The sequence below is a fragment of the Eutrigla gurnardus genome (genome assembly GCF_963514095.1).
Source record: "Eutrigla gurnardus genome assembly, chromosome: 20".
NCBI classification, from domain to species: Eukaryota; Metazoa; Chordata; class Actinopteri; order Perciformes; family Triglidae; genus Eutrigla; species Eutrigla gurnardus.
In genome coordinates, this window is record NC_139931.1 from 14263132 (window position 1) to 14283042 (window position 19911).

At 45.0% G+C, this 19911-nt stretch overlaps 3 protein-coding genes across 6 annotated transcripts; 1 reads left to right on the top strand and 2 right to left on the bottom strand.

The window, feature by feature from the left end:
- The first annotated feature begins 613 nt into the window (after positions 1–613).
- On the top strand, positions 614–6808 carry LOC311031703 (GTPase IMAP family member 8). Its single transcript, XM_084038136.1, has 6 exons — positions 614–1215; positions 1978–2533; positions 3078–3175; positions 3279–3410; positions 3980–4570; positions 4653–6808. Exons 1-6 carry the CDS (start codon positions 1185–1187, stop codon positions 4724–4726), a joined length of 1482 nt encoding a protein of 493 aa, XP_083894262.1. The 5' UTR covers positions 614–1184; the 3' UTR covers positions 4727–6808.
- A 1481-nt stretch (positions 6809–8289) lies between these two features.
- atf4b (activating transcription factor 4b) lies at positions 8290–11305 on the bottom strand. The gene is made up of 3 exons (XM_084038141.1): positions 11142–11305; positions 9823–10269; positions 8290–9707 (listed from the first exon to the last, which is right to left on the bottom strand). Exons 2-3 carry the CDS (start codon positions 10166–10168, stop codon positions 8701–8703), a joined length of 1353 nt encoding a protein of 450 aa, XP_083894267.1. The 5' UTR covers positions 10169–10269; positions 11142–11305; the 3' UTR covers positions 8290–8700.
- Positions 11306–11649: 344 nt separating this feature from the next.
- LOC311031699 (uncharacterized protein) lies at positions 11650–19338 on the bottom strand. Of its 4 annotated transcripts, none has more exons than XM_084038125.1 (14): positions 19235–19338; positions 18807–19027; positions 17674–17772; positions 16995–17093; positions 16653–16784; positions 16417–16572; positions 15954–16067; positions 15249–15368; positions 15027–15131; positions 13597–13725; positions 13439–13507; positions 13167–13206; positions 12767–12821; positions 11650–12464 (listed from the first exon to the last, which is right to left on the bottom strand). In XM_084038125.1, exons 2-14 carry the CDS (start codon positions 18810–18812, stop codon positions 11720–11722), a joined length of 1869 nt encoding a protein of 622 aa, XP_083894251.1. In that variant the 5' UTR covers positions 18813–19027; positions 19235–19338; the 3' UTR covers positions 11650–11719. The 4 variants fall into 4 exon arrangements, with proteins under 4 accessions (XP_083894251.1, XP_083894252.1, XP_083894253.1 ...); XM_084038126.1 differs by having other exon boundaries at positions 18807–18984; positions 19235–19319; XM_084038127.1 differs by lacking the exon at positions 16995–17093.
- Positions 19339–19911: the final 573 nt, after the last annotated feature.

Sequence of the window (19911 nt, forward strand, 5' to 3'; positions counted from 1 at the left end):
TAATTGCTCCTTAATTGTTGGTTCGCAACGGCGGCGGCGACACGTGAATGTACGTCAGGAAACGTTATAAAACGTGTCAATATATGAACTGTTTCCTTTGAAGTGAACACAAGTGAAAATGTTTTTTTTATTTTTAATCATCTGTTTTACGTGGTTTTATTTGGGTCCATGAATGTACCTCGCCTTGCAGCGTGCATAATGAACCTGTTATGGATCCAGCGATGAGCTCAGACATTGACGGTGATTTTCAGCTCGACACCCGTCAGAAATGACTCACGCTGAGGTGACAGTGCTTTGAATTCAATGCCCTGAGATCAGTCATCTGTTATTATGGGAGCTTCTGTGCATTATGTAATTCGTGGCTACATATGTCAACATGTAGCCTATTCATGCAGCATACAGCCCGTCCCTGCCTCACAATGTTTTTATGTCTGCAGGCATCATATAAATAGTTGTGTTTGTGCATAATGCAGCAGCTGGGGAATACATCCAGCTGTAAACAGAGAACAGAGTGCTCCCTTCCTCTCTCTCTCTCTCTCTCTCTCTCTCTCTCTCTCTCTCTCTCTGTCTATCCATCTTTCTATCTGTCCTCCTGACTGCAGTCTGCATACACTGCTGCTGCTGCTGCTGCTGCTGCTGTGTGAAACGAGCAAGTGGGAGGAACAGCTTCTTCTGTTTTGCCTTGAAAAAAAAAAATGAAATGACGAGACATCTTCCTGGAGCTGCTGCAGCAGGGGTGGATTTGGCTTCCAGTCTCCTGCATAGCACAGTCTTTCCCCTCTGCTTGGAAAGATAAATAAGACAAAGGAGGAGCGCTGGGAGACGAGGAGTAGGGGAGAGAAGATACAGAGGAAAAGAAGAAATAGCCATAGTGGGGGCGAGGGGGGGTGTGGAGTGTAATAGATAGAGGAAGAAAAGAGGAGGTTGAATGGCAGAGGAGGTATGAGGAGAGAAAGGCAGGCAGGGGGAAACACGGGGAGCAGAGGGTAGAGTGAGTTCCACTGCAGTAGAATGAGGGTTAGAGTGAAAGAGAGAGCAAAGAAGCATTTGAGCTGCCAGCCCTTCGCTCGCCACTCAGGATCCGCCGCTTTCTAAAGAGGCAAAAAGAGGACTCCACCGTGGAGGCGAGAAGGAGAAGGAGGAGGGGGGCTGAGGAGGAGGAAGCCAGAGGTTCTACGCACAAGATGGCTGCTGTGTCCTCTGCCTCTGACACTGGTAAGTGGGGTTTTCATCCTTTGCTGCACATCTTGCCGCAGGTTCCTCCATCATCACCATTCATTCAGTCACAGCATCCGGGGTAAAACCCCTCGGAGCCATTTTCACGCTTGGACCAAAACATCCACAATACTCGGAAACTGTTGCTTGAGTCAACTTCCTGTGTTTAGCAGCTCACACGGAAAGTGTCAGCAGCGGTGGGTAACAGGGGTAAATCAATAAACGTCCCTCTCCTCCCCTCTATGTTCTCCCCTCCTGTCACCCGCACAGAGCAGGCGTCGATCCTCTCGCCATCCTCTGAATATTCAGATTCTTCTGTGATGCCCTCTATTTAAACCATTATCCTCCGCACGTAACTTTTACTAAATCAAATTCTGTTCACGTGCCATTCTGTCTGGACAGAGTCCAAGGTTCCTCCTCTCTGACCCAATTTTTGCAAAGGCAAAGGGAAGAGGAAAACAAAGAGGAGGCATGCTGGGCGGGAGTTTAGGGGGGTAAGAGGGTAAGAGGGTAAGGACAAGAGTGAAAGAGGAGGCAGTTAAGGAGGAGAAGTATTGGGTAACAACGAGTGCAGACAAGAAGATAACACGGAGGAAATGAGGGTTTGGCTATATGTTGAAGTGGAAATAAGCTTCCTCATCTCATAAAAGCACTTTGTGGACCAGAACAGCTGATTCAAACGGAATAAAGGATCATTGGAAAATGAAATCAACAAACATCCTTGTGAGGAACCTCCAGTCTAATCTCTCTGTGTTTCAACAGGGGACCCGAGGGGCCGACACCCCCCTGAGCGCAGACTGCTGATCCTGGGGGGGCCACAGTCTGGTAAGACCTCCACCGCCAACAGCATCCTGGGTGATGAGGTCTTCGACATTGGGACGGAGACTACTCACAGCAACGTCGGCCAGACGGAGATCTACGGCCGACGGGTCACCGTGGTAGACACGCCGCCGTGGGCCATCCCCAGCGACCCGGAGGACAACGCCGAAACCGACGACAATGACAACGCCGCCGCAGAGTCGGACAACCCGTCGCGGGCCCCGGCGAGCCTGGACAGTGAAGGGCCGTGCATGGGGGCCATTCTCTGCCCTCCTGGACCCCACGCCATCCTGCTGGTGGTGTCGGTCACCCAACCTTTCGCCGACACGGAGAGGAGGGCCGCGGAGGAGCAGCTGGGGGCCCTGGGTGGAGGGACGTGGCGGTACTCCATGGTGGTCTTTACTGGGGTGGACAAGTTGCCCAAGGGGGTCTTCATTGAGGAGCACATAGCAAACACTGGAGATGCCCTGCAGTGGCTGGTGGAGAGATGTGGAAGCAGGTACCACGTTTCTGTCTTCATCCTTCCATCAACCTGTAAACAAAGCAGCATGTCTGTGTCAAGTCTTTGTTGTTAGGCCAATAATTATAGATTCGTTAGATGAATTATATATTAAAGAGACAGCACAAAGGGAAACCACACTGATTTTATACACCGAAGCCTCTGTCTTGAGGAGTTCTCCTGCACATTTGGAGAAGAAAGCTGGATAAAACCTCCAGAAAGAGCCGCTCAAAATCTGAGAAATTGCATCATATGATGTCACTTAAGTCAGCATTGGTTGGCACTAAAGACGTAGAAGAAGTATGAATGTGAATCAAATCTAGCCACTCTGAGCATAACACCGAAATCTCTGATGCAAACGAGTTGCATTGTGGGTAAGACTACTCTTCTCACAGACTGATCTTAAACCATTAAACGGTGTTTACATTGATTAAATGGGTACTTAGTATTGAACTAGAATGATTACCCTGACAATATAATCCTGCTTTTACAAACCAAGTAAACCCAAACTGTGCCTGTGCTTTGACTTGTATTCCGCCTGCAGGTACCACGCCTTCGATAACACTCGGAAAGAAACCGAGGACAACACGCAGGTCCCCGAGCTGATGGAGAAGGTGGAGGAGATGATCACCGACAACCAAGGTTGGTTTTTCACGTGAAGCCACATTCATATCAAGTCATCTCAATTGTATTATTCATGCAAGCACCAGTTGGGTTCGTTGGGTTTATTGTTGGCTTCACGCAGGCTGGTACTTCGAGGTGAATGAGTTGATTTTACTGGAGGAGGAGCAAGCCAGGAGAGCTCTGGAGGAGGAGAGGATGAGGATGGAGGAGCACGCCCGGCAGAGGGAGCAGATGATAGGAGGACCTCCTAGAGGTAGGACGGGGCTGTGTGTGTGTGTGTGTGTGTGTGTGTGTGTGTGTGTGTGTGTGTGTGTGTGTGTGTGTGTGTGTGTGTGTGTGTGTGTGTGTGTGTGTGTGTGTGTGTGAGAATGTGAATAAGTGAGTCATGCGGCACAAGAGAGAGCTCAGTGTGTCGTAATGCTGCTTCAGAGAAACAAAAGTCCAGAAACAGCTTACTCATCCTTGATAATCAATATATTTTTTTCTTTTCCTTGGTTTTTATTCCTAATAGGGAGTAGAGAGAGCCACGCTTCTCTCTCTCTCTCTCTCTCTCTCTCTCTCTCTCTCTCTCTCTCTCTCTCTCTCTCTCTCTCTCTCTCTCTCTCTCCACCATCAATGAAATGCTTAGAACTAGAAAACTGAGTTTCACCACAAAGAATCACACAAAAGCAGCACTCTCTTTGAAATCAATCATTCAGCTTTTTTAAAACGACTTTTCGACTTAAGAGCTCTTAGTCAACTCGACCAAAACGAGTGATGAGAGGGAGCTGCACTAATGCCTTCTCATTCTATTCATAAAGCCATATTTCTATCCATCTCCAGAGTTGAGGCTGCTCTTGTTGGGCTGGAAGGGTGTTGGGAAGAGCTCGGTGGGGAACACCATCCTGGGCCGTCGCTACTTCGAGTCGGGCCAGGAGACGGAGCTGTGCCTCAGGAGGCAGGCGCTCGTCTCCGGCCGGCGGATCACCATCGTCGACACCCCGGGCTGGGATTGGTTCTCGGTGAGGCGGACCCCGAAGCGCATCCGCCAGGAGTCCCAGCGTGGAGCCGCCCTCCTGCGACCCGGACCCCACACCCTGCTGCTGGTCCTCCCCGTGGTCTCGTCCCTCACCGCCAGGAAGAGGCGGACACTCCTGGCTCACATAGAGACTCTGTTTGGGGACGGCGCGTGCCTCCACACCATGGTGCTGTTCAGCTGTGGTGATTGGCTGGGCCGCACGCCCATCGAGGAGCACATCCTCAGAGGTGGCAGGGAGCTGCAAAGACTACTGGAATACTGTGGGAACTATTACCACGTCCTGGACAGTAAGATACCTGGCAAGGACCGGAGCGTGTCCGTCCTACTGGACAAGATGGAGGAGATGATCAGAGAGAACGGGGACAAGGCCTTCCTCCCCATACAGACCGAGTGGTGTAAGTCACACACGTCTGTTTTCATTCAAGTGTTTATGTCTGATCACTTATGTGTCTAATATCCCTGTGTTGCGTTTGGCAGTGAGCGAGGAGAGCTCTTACTCCTCCGACAACACGGAGCCCGAGGATGACTGTCGAGGATGCCAGCTACAGTGACTCCACCACGCCAAAAGGAAAGTGGTCCGGCTTTTTAATCCTTGTTCTGAGTCTTCAAACAGGCCCAAAGGCCACCTCACGTCACGTAAACCTCATCTAGATGTCCTGCTTCAACTCTGACGAGTTCAAGGAAAAAACAGTCGGGGAAGTCTCGCCGCGAGTAGCTCATCGTTAGAAAGACTGATCACTGAGCAAAAAGCTCGGCCGGACTGAAAGTGCAAACGCTCCTCAAAGCCGAGAGGAGGAGAAATAATCTGCTTCTGCTTCAAGGGACCAGAGCTCGGTCCCTGTTCATGAGCATGTACTGCTGCTAAAGAGACCACTGCAGGGTAGAATTACTCAGACCGCACACTGCGACAAGATGACAAATAAAAGTCCAAACCAAACGAATCATGACCAGTCAGATTTGGCAGTAGGACTCATGTCTGCAGTTAGTATGTCACTCTTGGTTATTTGAAGACCTTGGTCTGTGTGTGACTTGTATCATGCATATGGACTGGACTATTAGTCATCCCCTTCTACATCAAGTGCCATTTCTGTCATTTTCAAAAGAAAACATTGAAAAGTGACAAACGACAATGACGTGTACTGGAACGTGTGCAAACATCTAAAACTGGTGAGTTGTGTTTGTGCGTTTAAGTGTCATCACATGCAGACGGGAGTGACGTTCTAAGGACAGGTCATGCCAAAAATCCCAAAACACATAGTTTTCCTCTTAACTGTAGTGCTATTTATCAATGTACATTGTTGTGATGACAGCTGAGGGGGGGAATCTGTATATTTGGTAATTGTGCTCATTAACATTTGATTGGTTTGTGCTCAGGGAGTCAGGGGTGAATGCTCCGTCCAGGGCAAAATCTGCTACATTTACAGAAAGGCTGATTCATGCTGATTGCTAAACTGCAGACGTAAGTTACTTATTAACACGGAGTGGAGGGGGGTTTTGTGAGTATTTTTGCATTAGTTTGCTGAAAGTAAAAAAAAAAAAAGAGTCAGTGCTTGCACTTTGGTTGCTTCATTTGGTTATCTTGTGCTGAAAAAAAACTAAATTGAATCCATCTCCAGAAGTAGATGTAGCGATTCTCCGCTGTAGCCCGGGACGGTGACAGGAATCTGGCTGTACCGACGGCCGTGTGCGGTCTCTCGGATCCCCGCGGAGCAGCTGCTCGCTCCGCTCCGTTTGTGCTCCTGCATCCGGTGCATTTTTATCGACAAGGTGGATTCAGCTACGTGCCTCAGCATCAAAGCGTGAGAGTGGGAGTACTGTGCAGCCCTGCGGCAGGGCAGTATCCTATAGGCTACATCAAGCTTTCGCATGCTACAGAAACAACGTAACCTCATGAACCATTTTGAGCTCACATAGGGCTTTTACTACCTTTTTCTACATCCGTGAGACGTCTGATCCTGACATCATAGTGGTGTTTTGAGCGGGAAAAAAAATGTTTAAAAAAAAGCTACATATTCAGCTCTCAGAGGCATGTTAAGACGCATGCAGATAAACGAGTGCCTATAGAGTTGAAGGCAACCTCACTTCTTATTCCGCTGACTCTTGCTTTAGCAAGTCTATGAGAATTTCCGATATGACATCACATCCCTCTACCTTTACGACTGCAAAAAAAATAAAAAATAAAAGAATAAAATAGAAACGAATGTGGACGGAAGAACATTCACACTCTGAAAGGTACAAATAAACGCATATATAATATGTGACCGACACCACTGCCATGCTGTAAATGTGTATTTTCTACGAATGGTGTAGCCTATAAAAGAAACCCTGACACAGCTCCCCCCCCCTATGCGTTACTGACTCCCATCTAGTGATGTAGGCTACCGCAGCACTTTATGTGACAAGCATGACTCATTCGGAGCCTTAGAGTCCCACTTCACCTGTGAATATATTGTATAAACCGTGTACATTTACAGCGTGAAAACACGCCGCGTTGTGTGCTTGTTAGCGAAGCCTTTTTGCACTGTGTAAGTTCTCCCACTTTTACTGTGGTTAAAGTGATGTGACTTCCTGTGTGGTGATTGCGTCATCAGTACTTTGCTCATCCTCAGACAACAATAAAACATATGGATATATCGTTGTGTATTGTTGGCGTTCATCTCGTTTATTTCACTGTTTACAGCAAATCTGCCGCGTGCTTCGTTCCCAATGATGGAGAACACGTGCTCTGTGGTGGGGTAGTAATTGTGCGGAATCGTCACTAGGTGGCACTGCGGTGAGCAGATCACGCCCACAGAATACTAAACATGAGGATAATTACACTGAAAAATTGTTTAAAAAAAAAAAAACTGAAATGTGAAATAATACAACTTGAGTATTATGTTTTATGCAGTTGCAGACGAGAAAATATTTTTTAATTAAAACTCCAGCACAACAAACAACCCCAAGGCCAATAAAAGAAAAGCTTTTTAACCTTTTAACAAATCGATTCAGTTTCCTGCCAAGGGAATGTTAGTATACAGAGTGTACTGTGCTCTACTCTGTAGGGATTTATTGATCTCAACTGCCTTATACTGTGTCACTATGTCTTCACCTACTCAAACTGAGGCAAATAAGACCTATAATGAATATATTGCTCACTGAAGTATTCATCAAGATTGTGGAGATACGTGCGTGGTAAATCTAAATGAACAGTTTGCTTAAACGTAGCCACGTTTTATCCTAATATATACAGTGCATGTTTAACATCATTCTTAAAAGTTGAAATTATAATGTTGTAGGTCATCTGAAACCAAATGTGTCCCTTGAGAATAGAAAGCATTTAAGGAGCTACGTAGTTGTTTTCCCCCGTTGTAAGCAGCTCTGCACCATCTTGGCTTTGGCGTGCCTCCATGTAAAGATTGTCCCTAAGCTATCTGGACGAGAGCCTGGACCAATTACAGTGTGCACAGCCGGGGCCATTTGTAGGCTGGCCGGTAATATTATTAAAGCTGTGCCTAGGTCAGCACTCTCTTCTATTCTCCCACGGACTCCTATGAAAAATGTGTGTGTAGTCTTTTTAGCACACACTTCAGCTGCTGTCTTGATTTCCTGATCGGTAGAGGGACAACAGACATTAAAACAAGACATCTTTTTATTTTTAATCTGAAACCGTTTTCCCTTGCAGTAAAGAACTGCCATGATGGTCAGGTGACTTAATACATGCGACTGCAGCATGCTGCTGGTCAGGCGGGCTCCATTATCCTCTTTCCAGCTTGTTTGTATGGGTGAGGCTCCACTCTGATGGACATACATAGACTCATTGTAATGCATTATCAGACCAGCAACAAAGACTCTTTGTGCAGGACAAGTGGACATTCTGAACATAGTCTCAAAACTGGTCATGAACATGCTCTTTACTGATTCAGGTACAAGTCACCTGCACTGCAACGTTCCCTTTCAGCAGCGATGATGATGCCACGTCAACTGGCATTTATGAACTTCCATGATTACCTACACTGTATATTTAGTGCTTGTATGTGTATATACATATATATCCATGCATCCCCATCCCCTCTTAAAACTGTTTGGTGATGATAAGAGATGAATAGCCCCTGAAGGAATCACACCAAATGACTTGTTTTAAGAGTTTATTAAGAGATTCATAATACAGATGGTTCGGTTATACTATTATAAACATGTTTTTAAATACATCTTACTGGAAGGTTACTGCACTCCAGTGATATTACATTACTATTACATTGCAAAAGACACAACTTTATATACTGATTGGAAAATACTTGTTTCCATACAACTACTCTAAAAGGTGACAAAAGCATTCCATATGTAATACCAGTGTTTGATATTTAAAAAGGAGGTATTCTGTAAAACAATCAGTTTTACTGGATTGTGGATCCAAGACATACTGTGTGGACAGAACACATACTTTACTGGTACTTGTTTGCATGAAAGAAAGAAAATCTGCTGAACACACTTTCTCAATTGTCACTTCCGATTACACACACTATGTCATTATTAGGTCCAACCACTAGGGGTCAGCAACAGGACTTTTTTTGATCCTGGCTTGGTGGACCTCAGCCATCAGCTCTTTCAGGTACTCGATCTCCCTGGCCAAGGATTCAGCCCTCTCCGTCAGCTCCAGGTTCTTCCTCTCCAGCAATGAATACTCATCAACAAGCGATTCCTGCTCCACTCTCTTCTTCTGCCTGTAACGTGTGGCGGCCGTCTTATTCTGCTCCATCTTCTTTAGTTTCTTCGTCTTCGGGGTCTTCAAAGTTGCCCTTTCATCTCCGTCTGCACCCCGGTGGGACTTGACTTTTACACAGGTGGCACTGGGAGAGGGTGGACTAGCTTTATATGCGGGCTCAGGGTATGGTCTACTTCTGGAGGACTTTGGTGGGGGGGAGGCAGGGGGGGAGGAATGAATTATCTGTGATGTGGTGGTGACAGTAGTGGTGGCAATCCCGATTTCTTCTTTGGGAGCTAGCACGAAGACAATGCGAGTTGGCGAAATGGAGAGTACAAGCCTCGGGACCTGCGAGACGACAGAAGCCATAACCGGCTTCACTTCACTCTCAGAGACGTCCACTTCACTGCCCAGGTCCAGGGTGTAGGCTGGGGAGGAGGGAGAATCGACCATGGGGGAAGGCGGGTCTGGAGAGGCGGGCTCAGATTTGATTTCCAGCTCCTGTTGTGGCTCTGGGACACACAGTGGAAGGCAGGAACCATCCTGTTCATCAATGTAGCATTCAGACTCACCCACTGTAATGACAGAAGAATCGGTGCAGACCACGGGAGGGGTAGGGGGAGGTACACTCGGAAGAGAAGCAGAGGGAAGACTCAAGAGGGCAGGACTTGAGAGTGTGGGCATTGGGAGGGAGTCAAGCTCCATGGGGCAATCCAGGGAGGCTAGGAGGTCTGCTGGACAGCTGGGGGGCTCTTCAGTAGGACTGCAGGAGCCAATCAGAGAGTCCAGGTCCAACTCTGACAGATCCATCCTCTCAGCCATCCAGTCGAGGTCACCGAACATATCCTCTGTGGAGGCAAAAGAGGTTGTTTATTAATGAGCAGTCTGCTTTCCCCGTTACACCTGCACTGTTTTACGACGTACAAGAAGTATTTCAAATAGGTTCAGGGTGCTTTTTTTTACCTTTTGTGTCAGCCTGTCTCATCTGATCAGGGTGGCCCAACCAGGGGAGGGAGAGCATGTCAGACTCCATCTCAGCTTTGTCCCCCTGGAGGAGGACAGCCGGCGGTGAAGGAGGAGGAGAGTAGAAGGGTGGAGGAGAGGAGGAAGACGACAGCGATGAGGAGGTGAGGGGTGACACAGGGGGAGTGTAGTCCTCCGTTGAGGTTCCTCCTCCTTTCTGTTGTTCTTTTTGGTCAGGGTGTGGAGTTAAGAAGCTCATGGCGTCAGCCATGGGAGAGGAAGGTCCCCAGAGAAGGGCCTCCATGTCTTCCAGGCCAAACTGTGAGTTTGTCATCATCATGGTCATAGTGGCTGTTGTTGGTCACAAATGGTGTGTGAGACGATAGAAAAGTTTCGAACTCTTTTATGCTGTGGGATGCAGCAGCAGTGAGGGTTTCCACGTAGGACCTGAGGAGAGGGAGGAAAAAAGTATTTGTGGTGAAAATCTGACCATAATATTGTAGAAATATACTTCAATTAATAAAGCCTATCGAAATATTTGATGACAAAGCCTTTAATCAGCAACTATTTTGCTTCTTTGTTATCCAATGTGGATATTTCCTGTTGTCCTTAATCCTCTTGACAGTTAACTCAATATTTGAGTTCATGACAAAACAAGATATTTGAGGACTTAATGTTTTATAGACAAAATAACGAATCCATCTAAAAATGTTTTGTAAATTGCAGTAATAGTGCTTTGTATGAAAAAAATAATGATTGTGATCTCAGTAAGGCAATATTGTGGCCCAACACTGCCCCCATCACTGCAATGCACTTGCAACACCGCTACCAGTCTTGTGACTGTGACGTCAGCCTGTCTCCAGACAGGGTCACAGAGGACGCCATCCTCCTTCACTACAGACAGCCACACTGTTGTTCTCAGCACGCCTACGCGAAGCCGCCATTTTGACACAGAGGAAACGAACCATTTTCTTGCTGCCACGTCGCCACTTGATTTTACGTACAAACGCAGTCCTTGACCATAACATTGACTTAATTAAATGGTCCAGGTACTGTCTATCGAATACAAAACGTCACATTTCATATTTCCGCCATGCGTTACGTCATCTCTCAGTAGCTAATCCTGTATTATTACATAACCCACATAAGTGTATTCAACTAGTCAACGCTTCAGACAAAGTCAAATTAATTGTTTAACGTCAAACTAAGTAACTGAAGTAGAATGTGACGATGTAACGCCCGGCTGTAGAGGCGCGCGGCCACGGTAGGCCTGACAGCTGTCATCGACCAAATGTTATTAAAAAAATAACAATACTTACGACATTTTTTCTGAATTTGAAGTGACTCAGTGCACTGGCTGGATGCACTGTTTTGTTGGCGGCTGGGTCGCGGCGCACGTTCACTTTGCCATTTCGGCCAATAGAGCGATGTTCGACAATGATGTTACTTCGTTGTTGTTACTCGGTCAGGAAAATGGCGCATACGGTGCTGCGGCGCAGATATAGTTCAAGCGAGGACTGGTGGTATCCTTCCGCAGGGCCCATGATATCACTCCGCCGGTGTTCATGTTCCGCATTCCTGGCATACTCTTACTGTCATCGTAAAAAGTAGCGCCTGGTTCTGGTACGACTGGTTATAATTTTAGTGGTGAGAGTGATTTCCATTTATTCTGCGGTTGTTTTAATCTCAGTCATGAATAGAAGGTAATAGTAATAAACAGTAGGACTACAAACTAGAACTCTCCTTAAGTACTAGTTTCAGTAAATCACACATTCGTTTTTACAAATATAAAATCTTTATTTAAATATATGGCATTTATTCTACATTTGCATTATTTAAAACATCTCACACACACACACACACACACACACACACTCTACCAAAACAGTATTTTGATTCAACCAAACATTTCCCACATACGATTCAGGTTATATAACTCTTCCTGTAGATTATCAGCCAGCAGGCGAATTCTCCCAGAAAACCTGCTCTTATACGACTTCCTCAGCTTCTGATCATCCGTTTCTTTAAAATACTGATCCATTTCCCTGGTGAAAGCCAGAAGCAGCCTCTCGGATGACATCCCAGCTGTGTGTCCAACATAAGTCCCCCTGTCCTTGTTTTTGTTACTCCTAAACACAAAGTGTGACAGATGTGCCATCTTCAGGGCATCAGTCTGGGCTCCTGCCCTCTGTAACCTGGCAATGTCGTGCCTTTGAAGCTCATTCATCTCGGAGAGGATGAAACCCAGACAGTGTTCAAGGTCCACAATGTTTCCCTTATATTCGTATACTAGTTTCTCAACCGTCATTTTATTCACAATCTTCTTTTTGGCCTTAGCATTGTGGGCACCAATGCCTCCCGCCGACGCCACCATACCAGCACCAATAGCTGTAGCAATCAGCGAGGTACCCATGGTCATAGGAGCCAGGGCGATACCCAACACTGCAGTTACCCCTCCGACAGCACCCGTGGTGCCTCCAGCAATCTCCATGGTTTTGCTCTTCTTCTTCATCTTGTCCAGGCTGTCGGAGATGGAGCTGAACTCTGTGATGGTGTTCCGCAGGCTTTCACTGCGCTTCATCATGAGGAGGTTGTAGAGACGCAGGGCCTTTCTCACATTCATCGTTCTCTGACTGAATGATCTGCAAAGGGACAGTGACGGATATCGTTATCCAACTCATTTAGTTAAACTTGAATCTGAAAAAGCGTAGCTGTCATTTTCATTTAAGTTGTTATCCAAAAACAACCATGCTGTAATTAGACATTTAAAACCTGTAGCTGTAGCTGTTCCAAACTGTACACCACATTGGCATACTCTGAAGCACAATTTGTCCTCTGAAAACATTATCAAGTGCACAATTTGTATAAATGTTGAAACACAAAATGCATGGCACTAAAATGACACCGTTACACAAGAAGGAAGTATGATAGTTTGTGTGGTTACCTGAGCTCCTCCTCTATACTGAGGTCATACATCGACGAAGCCATGGCATCGGATTCTGTTGTGGTGACAGAGATAAATTACATAGTGCACACTTTCATCGTGCTCTTTGCTCCTGAGGTCATGTTTTGCATGTATTTATTTATCCAAAATGTATTTTTAAATTAAGGAAAACATTGGTAGTCACTATAATAAAAAAAAAATGTGCTGATGCCATTAACTCAAGGAGAAATCAGCATGGCGTATAAGGGATCAATGTGATGTGTCAAGCATACATCACGCTGTTGGTAGCAAACAGTACTGTGGTTGCCTGGCAACATTTAAAAATAATGCAGCAAACTGAAAGAGAAGGCACCATCTTATCAGGGCCCTAGTCTTCTAGAAAACAAAATGTTGCACTTACTTGACACTTTTTTCAACCATCTCAACATCCCATTGATGTCCTGCAGAAAACAGGTTATTTTCTTATCAGAAATCCATCACACAATCAACATATTTTATGTTTTTATTTATATACCTTTTTTATTCTATTTAGTATCACTCTTTATTAATTAATTGTGCTTTATTTTTTTTCTGTTGGTAAGACTTTTGATAAGACATAAGACTTGTCGCAGAGAGACGAAACATTTTATGTCTGAAACTTCCTCAAACTTATTCAAATGAAAAAAGCCACACCTCTGTGTCCTCGGTGGTCTGTGCAGAGAAGTGGCCACTCTGGTGGCGTAGAGTTGGCTTCTCTTTTGTCTGGTAGTGTTAAACGGACATAGAGTAATGGATCAGAATAGAATTAAAGGATACCATTGTCTACATCTATGCCTTTATCTACATCTCACCATCTTATCTACATCCTCTGGCAGAACGTCCAGGTAGGGACGGTGCTCTAACTCACTGTACACCGTATCGGATGGCCTCCCTGCTGGGGGTGGGGGAGGGGGGTTGAATGAAGGTGGCGGTGGTCTGGTCTGTAATACACAAAGAAAAATATACTGCACAACGATACATTAATAAAATTCCTCCAGAGTATACCATAAATAAGTGAATGGTGTAGTGCCTTCTTCACAAGAACTTGGGTGGGGAGGATAGGGAGGATATGGAGGATGGGGAGTTGGGGAGGATAGGGAGGATGGGGAGGATGGGGAGGATGGGGAGGATGGGGAGGATGGGGAGGTTGGAGAGGATAGGGAGTTGGGGAGGTTGGGGAGGATGAGGAGGTTGGAGAGGATGGGGAGTTGGGGAGGTTGGGGAGGTTGGGGAGGATGGGGAGGATGGGGAGGTTGGAGGATGGGGAGGATGGGGAGGTTGGAGGATGAGGAGGTTGGAGAGGATGGGGAGGTTGGAGGATGGGGAGGATGGGGAGGTTGGAGGATGGGGAGGATAGGGAGGATGGGGAGGTTGGAGGATGGGGAGGATAGGGAGGATGGGGAGGTTGGAGGATGAGGAGGTTGGAGAGGATGGGGAGGTTGGAGGATGGGGAGGTTGGAGGATGGGGAGGATAGGGAGGATGGGGAGGTTGGAGGATGAGGAGGTTGGAGAGGATGAGGAGGTTGGAGAGGATGGGGAGGTTGGAGAGGATAGGGAGGTTGGAGAGGATGGGGAGGATAGGGAGGATGGGGAGGTTGGAGGATAGGGAGGATAGGGAGGATGGGGAGGTTGGAGGATGAGGAGGTTGGAGAGGATGAGGAGGGTGGGGAGGATGGGGAGGTTGGAGAGGATAGGGAGGTTGGAGAGGATGGGGAGGATGGGGAGGATGGGAGGATGGGAGGATGGGGAGTATGGGGAGGTTGGAGGATGAGGAGGTTGGAGAGGATGGGGAGGATGCCTGTTGCATACTTTTTATACTTTGTATGCAACAGCGCCGCACAAAACATTCACATTCTCCTGAACTAATATAACATTTGGCTTTTTTAAGTAATCTAAAGGATACTCTGTTGTTGCCCTCTTCGTTTGTACGATTGAAGTGAAACTCTTTCTTGAGTGTCAAATCTGAGTATTTGACTCATTTAAAGATCCAGGAGACTCTTAAACTCTCTCTTGAAATAACTTGCGGGTTTTCTGTTCAGAGCACAAACAGCATTCCGATCTGCCATGCCAAAATCTACATTTCCTGCTGACTGACTGTAAAATGCAACAAAGAAAATAGTGAAGTCTTGCGCAACTGACTTTCCATGAGGGCATGACAAACATCTTTCTGCACCTTTTCTCTCTGTCTTTGAAGTTTTGCCAAGTGTGATTCATGACCTATAGTCTGCAGTATTTCTCATACCTGTGTGGGTGAGGTTCCACACAGCGAGGCAGAGCACAGGACGGACGACTGCCTGAGTCGGGGTGGAACTGCAGGCCCGTCTGTGCTGTCTGTGCTGTCTGTGGCCTGACAGGCAAACCATTATTATTATGCAGTTGATTGTTGAGTTGGAATAGTTAGTCATTTCCCAGACTCGCAGGAAACATGGAGTCCACGATGCATAACTTTTAGCTTGCAATTTACCATTGTACTACAAGTCCCGAAGAGGTTTGCCTCTTCTTCCCAGGCAGCTGGTGAGGCTGGAGATTGTTTCATTTCGCTCAGGTAGGAGCTGCTGGATTGCTGACTCTCATCAACACAGCTCTATCCAGAACAGAAAGAAAAAAATCAAACATATTTCACGTTTTTAAATCAGGGACAGGTAACTCAAAGGAGAGTTATTATTATAACCTTTATTTAACCAGATAAAAAACCCATTGAGATCAAGACCTCTTTCACAAGGGTGAACTGGCCAAGAAAGGCAGCAGCACACGTCATGACAATCAGGACAGACAGACAACAACAAACAAGCAGCAAAAAACAAACATGAAAACATTAAAATATTCAGTACTAAAGTGCGAGTGAATAAGCAAATACTAAAGTGCAAGTCGATAGGCAAATAAAGTGCAGAAGATATATTTACAGTAACAGATTAAGAACATAGGCACTGTTCAAAAGTTTTCCTTTGACGTTTTCTTAAAATAGAGCGGAATGTTTCCAATGAAACAAGTTCTGATAATCTCAGTTCAGATTGGAGAGCATTCCAAGCAGAAGGGGCAGCAAAACTGAATGCTTTTTTTCCCGATTCAGTCCGAGCTCGAGGAACAGTGAAGTGCAGAATGTCATTTGACCTTAAGGCATAGCGGCTACAGTGTGTGTGCATGTATGTGATGAGGTGAAACATGTTACCTCAGGTTTGATCCTCAACGAGGAACGAGCACTGTAATAGTTGGAGGGAGGAGGGGGGCGCTCAGGCCGCAGTGTAGATGGAGACTGTATTCTCTCAGTAGTGACAGCTGGAGACTAGCAGAGAGGAAGGAAGGAGGAAGTAAGCACTAGTGTCTCTAGTTGCACCTTGTATCAGTTCTAGGCTTTTCACACTGCACTGCACATTCACATTCACACAGGACATTTAGAGTCATCATTAACCTAATCTAGCAAATATGCAGTGTGAAAGGCCCTTTAGTGAATCACCGCACACAATGTTTATAAAATATTTTTTTTAAATGGTTGCTCATATCAAGGGCTTGGTTGTGTCAGAAAATTAAAAAGTCATTATTTCAATTTCAATATTACAGCAATAGTTCAACATCAATAGTGTTGAATGAGAAGGCCTCATTCAACACTTTATTCAGTTTAAAATATAATTTACCTTCACAGTTGGCTCACAAAGAGAAGTCATATCCTGATTGCTTATGTCGACTGTGGCTGGACTGGAGATCATACATTTGCTCACTGGTGGTCTGGGAGGTGGACGAACAGGGTGAGGCTTCTTATATTCCACAGGATATTCACTGATTTGGGAACTCTGACGACAGAAAATGTGCAAAGAATAAATGCATGCTAATTAATACACAAGTTAATCTTCGAGACAAAATCACCACTCACCACCGTACTGGTAGGATCACTAGTTGAGTCAACAGTGTTGTTGTGACTCTGGGACTTTGGTTGTAATTTAGACCTGGGAAGAGGAACCGGCTTGACTTTAACCTCTGGCTGGCTCTCTTCTGTGTGATCGAGCTGACAGAAAACAAAAATAAGTGGATCAACACTTCGAGTAATGCATGAGAACATAGTTCAATAACCACAATAGTCTACAGGTCTACACCAAGAAGATCAAGCTCAAGTAGGATTTCTATGTTGACACCACTCTCAATGACACTAAACTTCCAACCTGTAAATACTGCCTACACAGCAAAAAAAAAATTGTGAACAGGAACTCGTGTTTACCATTACTGCATCCGGGACTTCGTAGGCCGACTGTGCGACTCCATAGGAGCTGGTGATGGTGGACTTCATCCGGGACTTTGCCCTGGGGGGTTTGGGCGGCTGTGGAGTTTAATAATGACAGAAATTATTGAGATCAAAGACCAACAAACAACTTTGTGTTCGGCCCTGAGAGGCACACTAGTGTCTTGTTTGTGACGTTGCCTCGCCTGGAGAAACAATGCACTTAATAACTCAGATTAAATGTGAACCTATTTATAAAATTGCATGTATTAATATTACACTGAGGGAATCAGGTATAGAGAAAATTACAATAGTTAATTTGTGGAACATGCAACCGCTCTTGGAAAGATGTCAAAGTAACAATACCACGATGTAAAAATACAAATAAAAGAGCTGGATGTAAAATTTTACTAGTAAGTAAATATACAAAAGTATTAGCAACATTAGTATTGCAGCTGGTGAAGGTGGGGCTAATTTATACACTCAGGTATGTTAATTCTTAAAAAACAGAATTTATTAATTAATTTATATTTTGCATATAGAAATATGCACATGCAAAGTAACAGTAACAATAGTGTCTTCCAAAATGTATAGTGTAGCATAAAATGGAAATATTAAAGTTCATACACAGCTATTATTGCATTCAGATAGACAACTGTGAACAGGAACTCGTGTTTACCATTACTGCATCCGGGACTTCGTAGGCCGACTGTGCAGCTTCATAGGAGCTGGTGATGGTGGACTTCATCGGGGACTTTGTCCTGGGGGGTGTGGGCGGCTATGGAGTTTAATAATGACAGAAATTAAGTGTCTCGTATTAAAACTATTGAGATCAAAGACCACCAAACAACCAATCATTGCTTTAAAACTACTACACATGCACTGCATCATTGTGTTGTCCTTCTCTTGAAGAATAGACTGTATATCTGCTATTTTAATTTGAGCTAATGTTTCACTGCTCGGGCCAAGATCTTACTGGCTAATTGATTGTGTAACCCCTTAATGTACAGAGCCTCATATCAAATATCCAATAAGTTATGGAAATATGTATGAGTCGAAGCAAGGAGACCTCTGGAGATAGTAGGTGTCTTATGCAGAAATATGTATTGATGCCCGATGATCGTCATGAGAATCAAGCTTTTAGGCAGTGCAACAGCTACGAACTCAACAGTGCAGTGCCAACCCCGATTCTGCCTCCTGTCCCTCCTAAGCATAAAAGCCTAAGTTATATTGAGGAAGCTGCCACAGCATCTGTATTATGTCTAGGTGAAAGGTAAGAACATTGTGTTTGGCCCTGAGAGACACTAGTGTCTTGTTTGTGACGTTGCCTCGCCTGGAGAATTTTTTTTAATACATTTTAATAAAGTAAAAATACAAAAGTATTAGCAACATTAGTATTGCAGCTGGTGAAGACGGGGCTAATTTATACACTGAGGTAATTCTTAAAAAATACATCAGAATTTATGAATTCATCTATACTTTGCATATAGAAATATGCACATGCAAAGTAACAAAGTAAAAAGCACAATAGTGGCTCCCAAAATGGAAATATTCAAGTTCATGATTCAAGTTCAAGTTCAGAGTTGTACTTCAGTACAGAACTTGAGTAAATGTACTGAGTTACAATCCACCACTGCATTCAGCTTCAGTGAGTAAGCACCACGGTATGTTTCTGAATCTCAGAGTGGAGGGCGAAGCAAGGTAAAACCTGATACACCCTTGTAAATTAGAGCCTGTTTACTTTTCGGTCCAACTCTTTTCTCAAACATACAGTAAAGACTATTTATATACAACAGAAAAGTAGATTCTTACCATCATGTTCCACTTTATCGGTTATCAGTCCTGTTTATTTCACCCCTCTGTTTGATCCTTTAGTTATGGATCCAGAGAGAACGGGCTCAGCGATCCTCCCATGCCTTTACTTTGCTCTCGTCAGGACACAGATGCCATAGATGCGTCTCTCTCTGTCATCACAAAAGGTGTGATTCCTCTGCAGCGTCACAGCAGGGAGAGAAAATGTGTGGGTAGATCATCTTTTTGAAAAACATAAACAAGTGGAAAGACCGCATAAATATGTCAACATGTCATTCACACACACAAACTTTCCATCGTCTGATATGAGCATTTTAAAATTGATTCACAATTATTACCTGGAGGTTTACCCTAACATACATGCCGACCTTCACTCCAAACTAACTCTAACCTTGACCAAGTCTTAACCCTAAGGTTTAAAGGTTTACCTTGTGGGGGACCAGCTTTTCTTATCCGTTGGAAGTCTGATTGATGAAGCTGGACGTTTTGTGTGTGTCGATTTTTCAGTCCTGTCGCAGTGTTTGTGTTTTCTGTCTTGGGAATTCCATCTGAAACTTGTTCAACAGGCCGGGGGAGTGTCTGTTTTGTGATCTTGTCTATGAATGCTTTCAGGCTGTGTCATGCGTTGGCCCTTCTATCATCATTCATAATGATGTATGTTACCACAGAGTGAATGAGAAAGTTAATCTAGCCCATAACATATTTTCTGATCTTTAAACAATAGTTCAACATTTAGAAAAATATTGTTACCACTCGTATATTTGTCTGGTAAATGTTGAAATTGTTGACTGGTAAAGACCGGAAAGGGTCAAAAGGTAGCCTGGCTCTGTCCAAAGGGAGCACAATCTTACTAAGCACTGCTAAATTTCACAAGAACCCCTTTCAAACAGGACACCCCTGAACTCATCTAGACATTATGGAGTCGTATGTATGTGAGAACGCAAATATCTAAATCATTCAGATATTTGCAACCATTTTTGCAAACAGAGGAGTCGCCTCCTGATGGCGCGTTGAGAGAATGCGAGTTTAAGGCACTTCAGCCCTGGCTTCACTCTGCCTACAGTCTAACAAACGATGCTACTGGGTTGCACTGTGAGAAGTGTAG